Source organism: Eumetopias jubatus, unplaced genomic scaffold (genome assembly GCF_037043125.1).
Source record: "Eumetopias jubatus isolate StellerSeaLion01/CBP00866 unplaced genomic scaffold, mEumJub1_p1.0 scaffold_5, whole genome shotgun sequence".
NCBI classification, from domain to species: domain Eukaryota; kingdom Metazoa; phylum Chordata; class Mammalia; order Carnivora; family Otariidae; genus Eumetopias; species Eumetopias jubatus.
This window is the reverse complement of record NW_028274811.1, coordinates 49362957-49376423: the sequence shown is the minus strand read 5'-3', so window position 1 is coordinate 49376423 and position 13467 is coordinate 49362957. Positions and strand designations below refer to the sequence as shown.

At 37.0% G+C, this 13467-nt stretch overlaps 1 protein-coding gene across 3 annotated transcripts in view; it reads left to right on the top strand.

The window, feature by feature from the left end:
* The window catches only part of ADAMTS6 (ADAM metallopeptidase with thrombospondin type 1 motif 6), a 293907-nt gene that overhangs the window by 200044 nt on the left and 80396 nt on the right, over nucleotides 1-13467 (top strand). For 2 of the 3 annotated variants that reach the window (XM_028123874.2, XM_028123876.2), the window contains exons 13-14: nucleotides 1877-2022; nucleotides 4151-4214. In XM_028123874.2, coding sequence (XP_027979675.1) covers nucleotides 1877-2022; nucleotides 4151-4214 — 210 coding nt within the window. The remainder of the gene's footprint in view (nucleotides 1-1876; nucleotides 2023-4150; nucleotides 4215-13467) is intronic. The other variant, XM_028123875.2, reaches the window with a different exon arrangement.

The following is a 13467-nucleotide window of genomic DNA, read 5'->3' as shown; positions in this document are numbered from 1 at the left end:
TTATTCAGGTCTCAGTTCTCAACCATCATACTATCTTGCCTCTCAGGATATATTTTGCTAGAATAACTTGATTATTTGTGGGCTTAGATTTGTTGCTGAATTTGCCCCTTCAAAGCAAAGATGAATTACCAAAAATGAGTAGGGAGCTATGTTCATAATTTTTAAAATAAATAAATAGCTATATGTACATCTCCTGGTTTTACATACTAATGAGAAGAGACAAATACTAAAGAAATAATTTAAAAAATAAACAGGGTAATTTAAAATAGTGGTAAGTGCTATGAGGGAACTAAAACAGGAGGATGTAATCTCTATTACACCCTGGAGTTGGAGGTGGGAGGGTGGGAAGGAGTGGGGAGATACCCCTCTTCAGAATAAGGGTAGTCAAGGAAAGACCTTTCTGATGAAAGGACGCTTGATTGAGACCAAATGATGAGAAGACAGCAACATAAGTAATTGGGAGAATAATATTCCCAGAAGGACCAGCAAATGCAAATGCCCAAAAGAGGGAACAAACTTAGTGTATTGAGGAAAAGAAAGAAGTCCAGTGTTCTGGACCAATCTGCAAGGGAGAATAAGACTGGAGAAGAAGTTAGGGGTCAGATCACAAAGGCCACCGCTGACCAGAGTTAAGGGAAGTAGGAAAGTAGTGCAATCACTTAAGCAAAAAGTGATATGATGTGATATGTTTTTTTAAAAGAGCTCTCTGAATGCTTACTAGAGAATGGGCTGATTAAGGGTAGAAAAAAGTAGAGGCATAGAGACCAGGTAAGAAGCTATTCCATTTGCCTATTTTGTCTGATGTGGTAGCCATGAAAATGATGAAAAGCGAAAGAATTCCAGCTATGTGGAAGTAGTGTAATAGACTCATTACTTTCTAAGTATCATATATCAGAATACCTTTGCATTTTAATATAAAGTTGAATTTTTGTGTAACAATCTGACGTTGCTGCCAGTTATTCAACTCTAAGAATGTTTCTTATTGTTATTCATATAAACAAATGACTTTCACAGCATCAGTATGGTTTGTCAAAATTTGGTAATTCAGAAAAATGCACGGGTAAAAGCCTAGAAATCCTTGGTTTAAAAAAAAAAAGGCTTTCATTTTTACCATATTCTGCAAATAAGATTTATCATGTTAGAGTTATGAGCTGATTATGTGATGTCTGTGTCTCGATAAATTATTCCTGGCTCTCTAGTTACACGCAGTATGTGTGGTTGGTTTACTGCAGAGTAAAGCTGAAAGAATTCCAGTACACATGTTCATGCAGGGACTATACACATGGCTAGTCAGTGTATGTAAGAGTTTTTTGTACCCTGTCCCTAGTATCTTGGCATTACTTTTATTATGTCTGCAGGACTCGTGTAGATGAAATGCCACAACACATTCTTTTACTATTGTAGCCTCAACCAGCTTTTTTTTTTTTTTTTTTTTTTTTTTTAAGTAAAAGCAATTACCATCATAAAAATTCCTTACTGGGGAACTTTCCATATTGCGTTATCATTCCATGAGCCTAATAATAGTGGAATATAAAGAAAAAAAATTCTAATGCTAAAATATCTAAAAAAGACTTGAGTTCTCTTTAATGAGGAATACTAGGATTCTGGAGGAAGAGAAATAAGAAAAAAAGGAAGTAAAGTCAAGTTTTCTGGACTCGGTAAGGTTAGAGATTTATAAATCATTGCCTAGCCAAAGATAATTTGCAAATCACATGCACCTTTGCCATTGTCTAAACACAGTTAAAGAACTCTCAGTCTGTTATCTATTGGAGAATGCTAATGCCTATAATTGGTCATTGCTGGACCTTATGTATTTCTAACCTGATAGCTCTATCTGTCTAAAAGCTAATTCTGTGTTTTCTGTGAAATCTTGCAGTGGTGTTATCAGGGAGATTGTGTTCCTTTTGGCACTTGGCCCCAGAGCATAGATGGGGGCTGGGGTCCCTGGTCACTATGGGGAGAGTGCAGCAGGACCTGCGGGGGAGGCGTCTCCTCATCCCTAAGACACTGTGACAGTCCAGCGTAAGTAGCTAAAGTAAGCCGGAGCCAACAAAAAGACACAGTTGGAAATGATTCAAAGCTGTGGTTTCACATGTTATCTGTAAAAACGTTTCACTAGTGAGCCAAGTGTTTGTCTTCTGAACAAGCAATAGGCACAGGAGAGTGGAAGAGCCTTGTTAGACAGACTTTCTTTTTCTTCCTTCCCCCTTACTGTGCAACTAAAAATAAAAGAAAAAGAAAAAAGAATAGCATTGTTTATCTATCCCAGGTATAGCCAGACCTTTAATCTAGCAATAATCAGATAGATTTCCCCCTCCAAAAACTACTGAATTATGGATGAATCCAGGTCTGCTCTTAGCTACATTACCATTATTCCCAGGAAACGTAAATCTTTTCGCATGTCACATAAAATTATTACTGCTACATTAGTATTAAAAGGACCAATGAGAGCACTTCAAGGGTTGAAATGCCTTGATTCGCATCACAAATCACAATGAAAAGAATACTGCCCGTGTGTTAAAATAGTTTCCATTCACATGCCCCTATTAATCATCTTCCGGAGCTGCCACCACTTTTCTCCCCGTGACTATTTTATGCAGGTCAGACTGTTCCTCTCCCACCACTCTTTTTCTCCGGTCAGAGTCCCCCTGGTGAAAGGCCAGCCCCATCAGTATTCTTTGGTAGCTGTATTGCTTCTCCCTCCCACCAGTGCCCATTACAGGTGGACCAGTCCCCCAGTTAGACTTTCCTGTCCGCCCAGAGACTAAACTGCTCCTTAGCTGCTGCATATCAAGTGCTCCCCTTTTTGTCTCTAGCTCAGGTTGCAGGCCTCCTTTCCCAACTAGTGTTTGGTGCAGCATTGCGTTGTAATATCCCTTCTGCTTTTTTCCCTTCCTGGGGAAAAGATAGTCAGCTTTCATTTTTTAGTTTTCTCTTTTTAACTCGGGATCCCTCTCTTTAGTTCCCCCTCTAAACATCTCTTTTCTTCTCTTTTACTCTTTTTAGTTTGAAATTATTTCCCTTTACACTCGTTCTGTGTTTCCATTCTCCAGCTTTCTTTCCATTATTATCTTTCTGCTAAACAGAGCTAGCTAACTGTCACCCACTCATCAACTAGTCATGCTACCATCATCCCCATGCCCTTGTTTCTGTCTGACCAAACCATGTCTCCCAAGCTGATTTAAACTGGGCCATCCTTTTCCTTTTTAGAATCAGTATCCACTGGCATTCAAAATATATTCAAAATGTAACTTTAATTATTCCATTGACTACCAGTGAGCCAAAATTATAATTATACTTGATCTTTTTCAAACAAGTCCAGAATAATTACCTAAGCTCAACTGCAGGCTACTATAAATTAGTAACCAAAAATATAAACATCTATGATAATAAGTAATATACCCAGATCCTTAAGAGAATGACTTGGACTTCTTTTAAAAGAAGAAGTTAGTTTTTTCTATTCGAAATAGCATGTGCGAATAATAGCATATGGCTTTCCTAATGATAAATATTTAAAAAATTAATTTATGTAAGTCAAATATTGGACATCTTACTTTTTCATTAATTGATGTGTAATATACAGTATATAATGCAAAGCCATCTGGTTTTTAAATGTAATTTTTCAGATTTCATGTAATGAGATAGAAATTCATTTCTGCATTATTTACTTTGAACTGAAGCTATTTCCAGAGACTTACTTAGTATTCTGTCATTTCCAGTCTGGAAAAAATGGTAAACTTAACATTTCCTACTTGGTGAACAGATAGTATCAGATTATGTGTTTTGTTGAATATGATTCAAGTGGTTTTTCATTATAAGTAAGTGATTTTTAAACTCATTGTGTTGAACTGAGTACCTGCTTACTATGATAATTAGAAAATAAATTTATTTAATTGCATTTTCTTAAGAATGTAAATCATGACAGCTTAGAGTCTTGTAAAGTTATTCGTAGCAAACTGCCTTAGTTTTTATGTTTAACAACCGTAATCATTATTGCTAACAATCACCAGCATGATTGTTATTTTAATAACTAGTAAAATGTCAAATTTTGTATTTTCTTAAAATAAATGCTAATATGTTTTCATCAAGCAATATATATACTCTTTATGTAGACAGATATATTCACATGTTAAACAAAATATGTTTTCAGACCTTCAGGAGGTGGAAAATATTGCCTTGGGGAAAGGAAACGATATCGCTCCTGTAACACAGATGTAAGTAAAACCAAACTTTGCTATGAAAAATTAGCTTACGTTTCCCCTAGAGCAGGGAAATTCTTAAAACTGTAAGCTATTTGGTCATAAATCCATGTGTACGAAGGTCACATGAATTTTTTAAATTGTTAATAGTGAATGGAACGGGCCTCACATCCAGAAATTCCATCAACAGGGGACAAGGGGAAGCTCCAGCACTAGGAGCAAATACAATCTCCCCCAATAGGTACCAAGAGAGAGTCGTAGGTCCCCCAAAATGACTTGGTCCCCCAACACTCACACCTTTGCCACCACTATCTTTCCACCAGGATTAATCTTATTATGCCCATAAAATAAGATTATTTTATGTTTGCCACTCTAAGAAGCCCCAGATTCTCAGGTCATTCCTCATCTCTTGCCATCCAATCCCATAAAGTTCTGCATATCACATCTTCTGTTTTGTATCTCTGCCCAGCTACTGAAACTTTTCTTCTGGGCCCTTAGGGATTCATGATCCATTGGCAGCAAAAGCCCTTATATCTTGATGTCTCTGAATTTTCCTTCTCTTTACTTTGTTGTTCTAATGGAAACTGGCTGTCCTCTAATGATACTTAAAATAAACTTTAGGCTTCTAAAGGTGTTTTCTCACTTAGCTCTTGAATGAGTGGAAGTGAATTGACTTTTTTTTTTCAATATCTCATTACCTCTTTCGATCATTCTTCCTCCCTCCTACTTAAAAACCACACCTTTTAATTTCATGTCATCAGACTGTTACACAGTATTCCTCACCGTCATGCTCTCCAACTCTATTCTTACCTTAATTCTTGGTTATTTCATAAATATATAGATATTTTCCTAATATCTTCTCTTCTGGATTTTTCCATAAACATACAAACATATTGTTATTTCTCCTATCTTAAAAAAACAAAAACAAAACACCTGCCAGTTCTTTTCACATTTTTTTCTTCCCTTTGAAATGAAATTCCTCGAAAGAGTTATATACTTCCATATCCAGTTCCCTTGATTTTTCCCCAAAACTGTTCCTGTTTGCTGCCATCATTCTACTAAAAATGCTCTTGTCAAGTCAAAGGCTAGATGACTTCCATGTTGCTAAATCCAATAGTCAATTCTGAGTATGTTCATCTTACTTGATAGTCAGTAGGCTTCCATAACATACAACTTTTTTGGTTGTCCTTTTTTACTGCTGCTTGTTTTTTCTCATTCTCCTTTGCTGGTTCCTACTCTTTTTCTCTTACTTCTTAGAGTGTCCAGGACCTAGTCCTTGCCCTTCTTTTGTGCACTACCAGTATTCATTTCCTTGGGGATCTCATCCAGTTTCATTGCTTTTGATAGCATTCATATGTCCTTTGATGCCCAAATTTATATTTTTAGCCCAGATTTCTTTCATGGATTCCAGACTCGTATCTTACCATTGATTAGACTTTTAATAGACATCGGATATTTAACACGTCCAAATGTTATCTCTAAAACATTCCCATTTACCTGTACCTCCCAGTTTGAGTCATTCTAGATTCCATTCTCTCACAGCTCATATCTAATCCCTCAGGAAATCCCATTGGCTTTCCCTTCAAGATATATCCTAGATCTGACTACTTCTCACTGCCTCCACTGCTACTACTCTGTTCTTCACTGACTTAGTCTGAAGAGCTTTTTCAGTGGATTTCCCATTACTACTCTTGCTCCCTACAGTTCTCAATACAGGAGGCAGAGTGAGTCAGATTATATCCTTTACTCAAAACCCTTCAGTGACTCCGTTTTACTTTAATCCAGGGCCCTTAGAAAGGCCTGCAAGGAGTATACAATCTAGCCTTCTATTACTTTTCTGAACTAATCTCTTACTATTTCCTCCTCAGTAACCCTGCCCCAGCCACATGGGCCTCCTTCCTTGTACATACCAGGCACGCTCCCACCTCAGGGCTTTTGCATTGCCCATTTCCTTTACCTTATATACTCTTCTCCCAAAATGGCTTCCTCTTTTACCTCACCTTTATTCAACTGTCACCTTCTGAGTGAGCCCTAGCCTGAATATCGTATTTAAAATTGCAATATTCCCTACTTCCTACAACCCTGAGACTCCTAATCTTCCTTACCCTTCTCTATTTCCCCCCATACATACTTATAATATACTCTCTAGCTTATTGATCATATTACTTCTATGTTACATTTGCATCCTAAAGTAATAACATGTAGCTTCAATTACAATGATCGTTTCAACCTACCAGCATTATTTATTCATTCACTCAACAAACCATTGAGTGCCTATTGTATATCAGACTGTTCTAGAGTGAGAAGGACAATCTCTGCTCTCAAGGATCTTATAATTTCCTGGAAAATCAGTTAAGTGCAGAAAATCACCATTCAGCATGATAAATGTATGATATCTTAGAATAAGTATGGGATGCTATAAAAGCACATAGAATGGGCACATAGCCTAATTAAGGATTTAGGGATTTCTTCCCATAGGAAGGTAAAGATATGAAGGGCAAATAGGAGCTGACCAGAAAAGAAGAACGTGACAATGAGAGCATTCTAGGTAGAAGGAAAATTAAGTGCAAGACTTGTAGGTTAAACAGCATGATACTTACTTGGAGGTGGTAAGACGCCATTCAAAAACTTAACCTCAGATTTATACTTTATGTGAGAATGGATCGGAGAAGGTGAGACTACAACAGAACAATAAACAGATCAGAAAGAATTTAAGGGTACTAGTAGGAATGACTGAAGTGCTGAGTCATGCATTCTGCACTGAGAATGACAGTCTAAAGAGGGCTAAGAGGAGAAAATTAAGGACCTAACTTCAAAAATCCATAAAAATTGAAGAACCAATGTAGTAGTAGGAAAAACAGGGTGAGGGAGATAGAAGGTATGGGGATCAGAGAATGCAATGTACTTGAATTTCATATATGACAAGTGAGACTATTCTCAATGATGACAAATCTGCAGTGTGGCCAAGGGAATACATGCCTAGCCTTGGGCAGAGATGAAGGAGTTCAGGGGTCTTCAAGGCCAGGGAATTTGGGGAGTCTTCTATGCAGATGTTGAGGTCACTCAGGATGATGTTAAAACCTGGAGTATAGAGTGAGACTGTGAACCAGGTACCAGACCCTTTAATAAATAGAGAAAATGACCATGATGAGGTCAGTAGGAATGATGAAGCCAGATAGTGATTTGGATGAATAGCACGAATTTCAGAATAGAGGTTTTACCTAAGGGTAGAATACATTAATATCTACTGTACATCAGACTATGTTAGGTAGGTGTGAGAAAGTCAAACCCATGTCTCAATTCACATTTGTTTCTATTATACAATTGTAGGGGCAGGCACATTCTTTGACCTTAATAAGAATAGGTACTATAATACGAATAATGTATGATAAGGAAAAGAAAAAGAAACAAAAAGTACTATAGACATATCAGCCTTGTTGCTTTTTACCCATGAACTTTGTTTTAGATGCTCAAACTGTAGAACTTGCTATTGGTGGATTGACATTTCTACTATCAGCTTTGGCTTCTGTTTTAGCTTTCAGCAAATGATACAATTAACATAACTATATCATGGAAATACAGATTTTTTTCACAAATCTAGACTTTACTAGTTCAGAACATGAGACAGTTCAGTTACCACACTGAAATTTATTTTCAGAATAAGTTCATAAAACTGTCTGAGCATAAGTTTATAAGGTGGAGACTTTTAAAGTATAATCTAATATATGAAAATTTAAACTTTCAGAACACATAACCTACTTGCACTGTCCCAGAGAACTTTCTTCATTGATAGAAATGTTCTACATGTGCATTGTCCAGTCTGGTGGCCACTAGCCAAATTAGCTCTGAGCACTTGAAATGTGGCTAGTGTTGGGGCACCTGGGTGGCTCCGACAGTTAAGTGTTTGACTCTTGATCTCACCTCAGGTTTCGATCTCAGGGTCCTGAGTTCAAACTCTGTGTTGCGCTCCATGCTGAGCATGGGGCCTATTTAAAAAAAAAAAAAAAAAGTGTAAACAAAAAGCAGAACTTTTAAGTTTAATTAATTTAAATTCGAATAGCTACATGTTGCTCATGGCAACCATGTCGGACAGCACCGAGCTACATAGTCTAGCTATGCAGTAGAAAAATAATTGTTATAAAGAAGACTTTAAATATTATATATAAAATTCTCAAAACAAATCAATCTTAGATCATTTTGGAAACAAATGTAGAATATTTCCATTTTTGGTAATGATAGAGTAAGTTACTCTGACAGAACTCTTTTCAAGAATTATTGAATAAGAATGTTTTAAAACATCACTTTTAAAATCTGCAACTCACTGATAAGATAGTGAGGGAAATTCCGGAAGGTCAAATTCTTTGAGAAAGGGGAACTCAAAAATGTAAGTGGAGCACCTACAGTACTTTTGCCCTGACAGTATTCAGAGGAAGAGACCAGATAAACTGCTACTGTGTCTCTTTCCTTCCTCTAAGGAAAGCTTTTCCCAAAGCTCCTTCCTTGTTCCTTGACAGACTTCATTCATGTTTTATTGGCCTGGAGGCTACATATCCATTTTAAACCAGTCATGGGCAAAAAAGAATGGGATTACCATAATTGGTTTAGACTAATCCAGATTTGCCCCTAGAATGAAGTTAAGGTCACCTTTCCTGAGAGGTAGATTCCTGGGCAAAAATCAGAATTCTGTTAGCAATAAAGTGGAGAGTTCGCCACACATGTTTGCTCAGAGCTCATTTAGTTTCCAACTTTACTAGTAAAAGTAGCAGCAACAGAAGTAGTAGTGGTAGTAGCTGCTGCTAACATTTACCGAGCACTCACTATGTGCTGGACCCATTAATTTAACCATATTTCCTTCCCAATCTGAGAGTTCTTCTCCTTCTCCTGGGCAATGAGTTGGCTTGCTGAGATATTTTAAATTTTTATTCTTTCAATAAAAATCTAGAAAAAATATGCTCATTTAAAATTTTGGTATAATCTGTTCTATTACAACTTTGCCTCTGCAACACAAATTAGCTCATAAGTGATTGTCATTTTGTGCCATATTTTTTGCCACTAAGTGATGTAGCGACTAAAGTCAAACTACATTGATACAATTGAATGGTAGAGGAAAATTGTAGTGTATATGATGACCCTTTATCCCACAGTCTTCTTTTTGCTAGTTTGGCCTCATGCTCTGTCATAGAACTCCTTATCATATGTTTCTGCCTGTTCTTTGTACATTGCCCTCTTGTCTCTATAACTCAACCTTCTCAACCCTTTCTAAATTATTTCACTTTTTTGAGGGGACGGTGAATAGAGTCCTATGTTTACTCCAGTATTCCCTTGTTAGGAGTTTGCCATGTATTTTTTAAACTGTGCTAGTATTTTATTAGAATTGTTAATTGTTTTTGTTAGTGTCCTGTCTTTGATTTGTCTGCCTCTAATGCTATTTTTCTCATATGCCTGCTATTTTTACTGTGCAATTTTGTAGAAAGAGGTTTTTCAAGAATGTATTAGAGTAGAAACTCCTATATTTTATAAATCTTTTCTAAAGTTTCTATTGTTTAGACTATATTAGACAGAGAATTTAATGAAAAATCATGAAGAGTGAATTGATTGTAGTTAAGATTGAGTCATGCAAGCAAAAGAACTTTGGTATGTTCCAGTAAGCATAGAATGGGTGTTACTATGGAAGTATTATAGGGTTATTGTGTTTGTATTCTTTAAATTAACCTTGGAACTTTTTTCTAAATGTACAATGGTTTATTTATTTATTTATTTATTTATTTTCAAGATTTTATTTATTTATTTGACAGAGGGAGACACAGCGAGAGAGGGAACACAAGCAGGGGGAGTGGGAGAGGGAGAAGCAGGCTTCCTGCTGAGCAGGGAGCCCAATGCGGGGCTCGATCCCAGAACCCTGGATCATGACCTGAGCTGAAGGCAGACGCTTAACGACTGAGCCACCCAGGCGCCCCTGTACAATAGTTTAAGTGTTCTTTTTTTCCCCTGTATTGCCTGGGTGTCTGTTAATTTAAGGGATTCCAGGGTACACTTGTCTTTATAAGATCAGCCTCCAAACTTAGTGCATTTTTAACATCATTTAATACTGTGCTCATCATATTTAGTGACACTGTAAATAATATATGAGACATTTTTACACTTAGTTAAAATCAATTTGACAGTCTAAAACTAGGAAACAATTCATAAGCATTTTGGCTTGTCATTTGTGATCCAAGAGCTTTTCTTGAGACTTAAATAGGGAATAAAGGATAATTGCAAATGATCCTGGAAGAATTTACAAATCATCGCACAGAATGAGATCACGTTAGTCAGTCAAATGGCAGGAGCACCCGTTTATGAATCTTGGAGGTTTGCTCTCTGCCTTTTAATTTATGCTCAGAATGCACATTATAATAAAAAATAGAAAATCTATGAGGCACCTGGGTGGCTCAGTTGGTTGAGTGCCTGACTCTTGATTTTGGCTCAGGTCATAATCTCAGGGTCTTGGGATCGAGCCCCATGTAGAGCCTACTTAAAATTCTCTCTCTCCCTCTCCTCTGCCCCTCCCCCCACATTCAGCCCCCCACCTCCAACACCCGCTCGTGTGAGCTCTTGCACACAGGCACACGTGCACTCTCTCTCTCTCTCAAAAAAAAAAAAAAAAGAAAGAAAGAAAAGAAACAAAATCTAGGAGATGTTAGTCTGATCCACTTGTCTTTGATAAGGCTACTTGCATTCCTTTTAAGATCTTACAACCCATTCATAGCCTGTCAGTTTCTCATGTAGTATAGCAGTCTTGACCTTCTCATTTCTGTGATTGGCCAGCTAGTACTATAGATTACCACTTTAGTTCTCATGTTTTTACATATCATAATTATTTATCATTGTTAGTCATTACTCTCTGATTAGAGTTGAGTTAGCTTCATTAAAAGCATAAGTGAAAAACAGAATAAATTAGAAAATCCAAGGAAAAGGAAAATAATATTCAGTTGGGATCAATACTTTAAATATGTATCATAAGCTCCTTCTGCATATTAAGATGGACCACACATTTTACTCTGAGTTTCTTAGAGGCGTGAGTAAACAGGCAAAACACTATCAATTCTAAGTTTCATAATGTCATGTAGCCACATCAAAAAGAGATATATCGCAAAGGAACACTTTACTATTTTGAAGTTTTGATTCTCCTATAGGGATCTCCACACTGGTGAATCAGATTGAAACATGCAAGGCTGACAGTACTCTTTTTGCTTAAGTTAGAGGAAAAATTAAAACTGAGAAACTTTGTAGGCCAAGTAATCTTAAAAAGTGGCTAGCACAAAAACAAGACAGCCACACCTTGTCCCCACTGCTGATTTAATTCCCACCACAAGCGTTTCAAGGATAGAGGAGTGGTAGAAAGACAAGAGCTCTCCAGTGGAAAGGGAACAATGTTCCCATTATTTCCTGTTCCATTTACCCCAGTTGGAAAGAAAAAGATCCCCAGAGATAGAAGAGGCAACTTGTAAAGAAAAAAATCTCAATCTTGAAAAAATTTAAAAATAGGTCAGAAAATTGTATCCAGCTGTAAAATTAGCTTGACCAATCTCAACAGCAACTTAATCCGCCTGGAGGCCAAAGGTATTCACATGATAGACTCTGAAGCTGATTATCTGCATTAGGATGCATTAGGCAGTTTGCTCCCTAGATCATCATTGGTCACCCCAGAAGCCTTCAGAAGCAACTAGACAAGGACTCTTTCTTTGACAATCATGTATATGATGGTCTCTACGACAGAACAGCATGTAAAGACAATAACTATAGCAGGAACAAATTAAAATGGTTTTCATCTTGAAGTTACTGAGAAATCTGGAGCTTTTATTATAGATATAGAGTAGAATTGGATGAAGTTAGGTCTCACCATTAAAGTAGCAACTATAATAGAATATTTGGGATCATAAGCTAATCTAATAAATAATAGACATGGCCCTTGTGAGACTTTGGTTTGAAGAGCAGAATTTTATGGAAGTCATAATGCCATAAAAAAAGACATTTCTACATTTCCAAAAAGAATTCCTGTTTTAGCTTAGCTACTCTCCAAAACCAAAGGGGAAAAAAAATCCTCATTTTTCCTGTTGTATGTTATTTGTGATTTGTGTGTCTGCTTGATAATGTGACTAGTGTGGGGGTGACCAGATTAGGTGGAGGCTGGCAGCGCTGGTAGTGAAAGAACTCACCCAAGGCAGAACAAAGGAGGTAGAAGTTTATCAAATACACCACAAGGGAGAGACGGGCAGGACAGCAAAGCAGAGACTGTCTGCCAAGAGGCAGTGGTGGGGGTTGCAGTTAAAGAGGGAAGGTGAGGAAGTATGGGAATATATGGAATTTTCCTTTTTTTTGGTATCTGTGTCTGGGTGTAAGTAACCCATAGGTCAGCTAAGGCTTATGGGTATTTGGAGGTGGGTTCCCTAATGGGCTGTTTGTATTCAGCCTGGGGCTTGGGGGTCACTGTGCGCCCTTCTACATTACTCAGGTTTCCATTTTTCAAGTTGGTTGCCTAAAAGCAACCTCTACAACCAGGGTAAAACTTCTGGTGAAATACCTAAGCTTCACTCAGGCTGGGATGGAAAGTCGTATTTGTCTTGCATCTTAAACATCGCATTTCCTCCTTTATCTTATACATCAAAACTATTAAAAAAAGTATGGACTCAGAAGGGTTTCTAGGTCATCTATGGTCTGTTCAAAAATTTAAGCATAAATTGTGTAGTACCTAGGTATTTTCTCAGTCAGTGTTTCTAGAGGGGCATACTGTTCTGCAATTTTTTTCTTCTTCAAGACCTTGCTTATGGTCATTAAGAGGTGATACACTCCTTTGGTTGTGGAGAAATATAGCCCATATTTCAAGGTAGGATAGTAGTGGGAAAAGTATAGATTTTGGATTCAAATTGACTTAAGTTTGAATGCTGACTGTAACTCTTGTTTGGTCTTGGCAAAATATCTAATCTCACTAAACTTCAGGGAACTCCTATGTAGAATATAATTATATCCACCTTGCAGGATTGTTTGAGAATTAAAAGAATTAACACATGTAGAACATCCAGTGCTACTTCCTAATACTTAATCTGTACTCAATACAGTGTAGTTAATATTGGAGACATTTTTGTTTCCAAGCAGATTACAAAAATTACAAAATACATAACCTCATACATAACCTCATTATATCTTCAAATCACTTTTATAAAGAGGAAGAACAAGGTTTTTTTTTTTTTTGAAGTATTTAAAATGAGGAACTAAAGCTGAGCAGTAC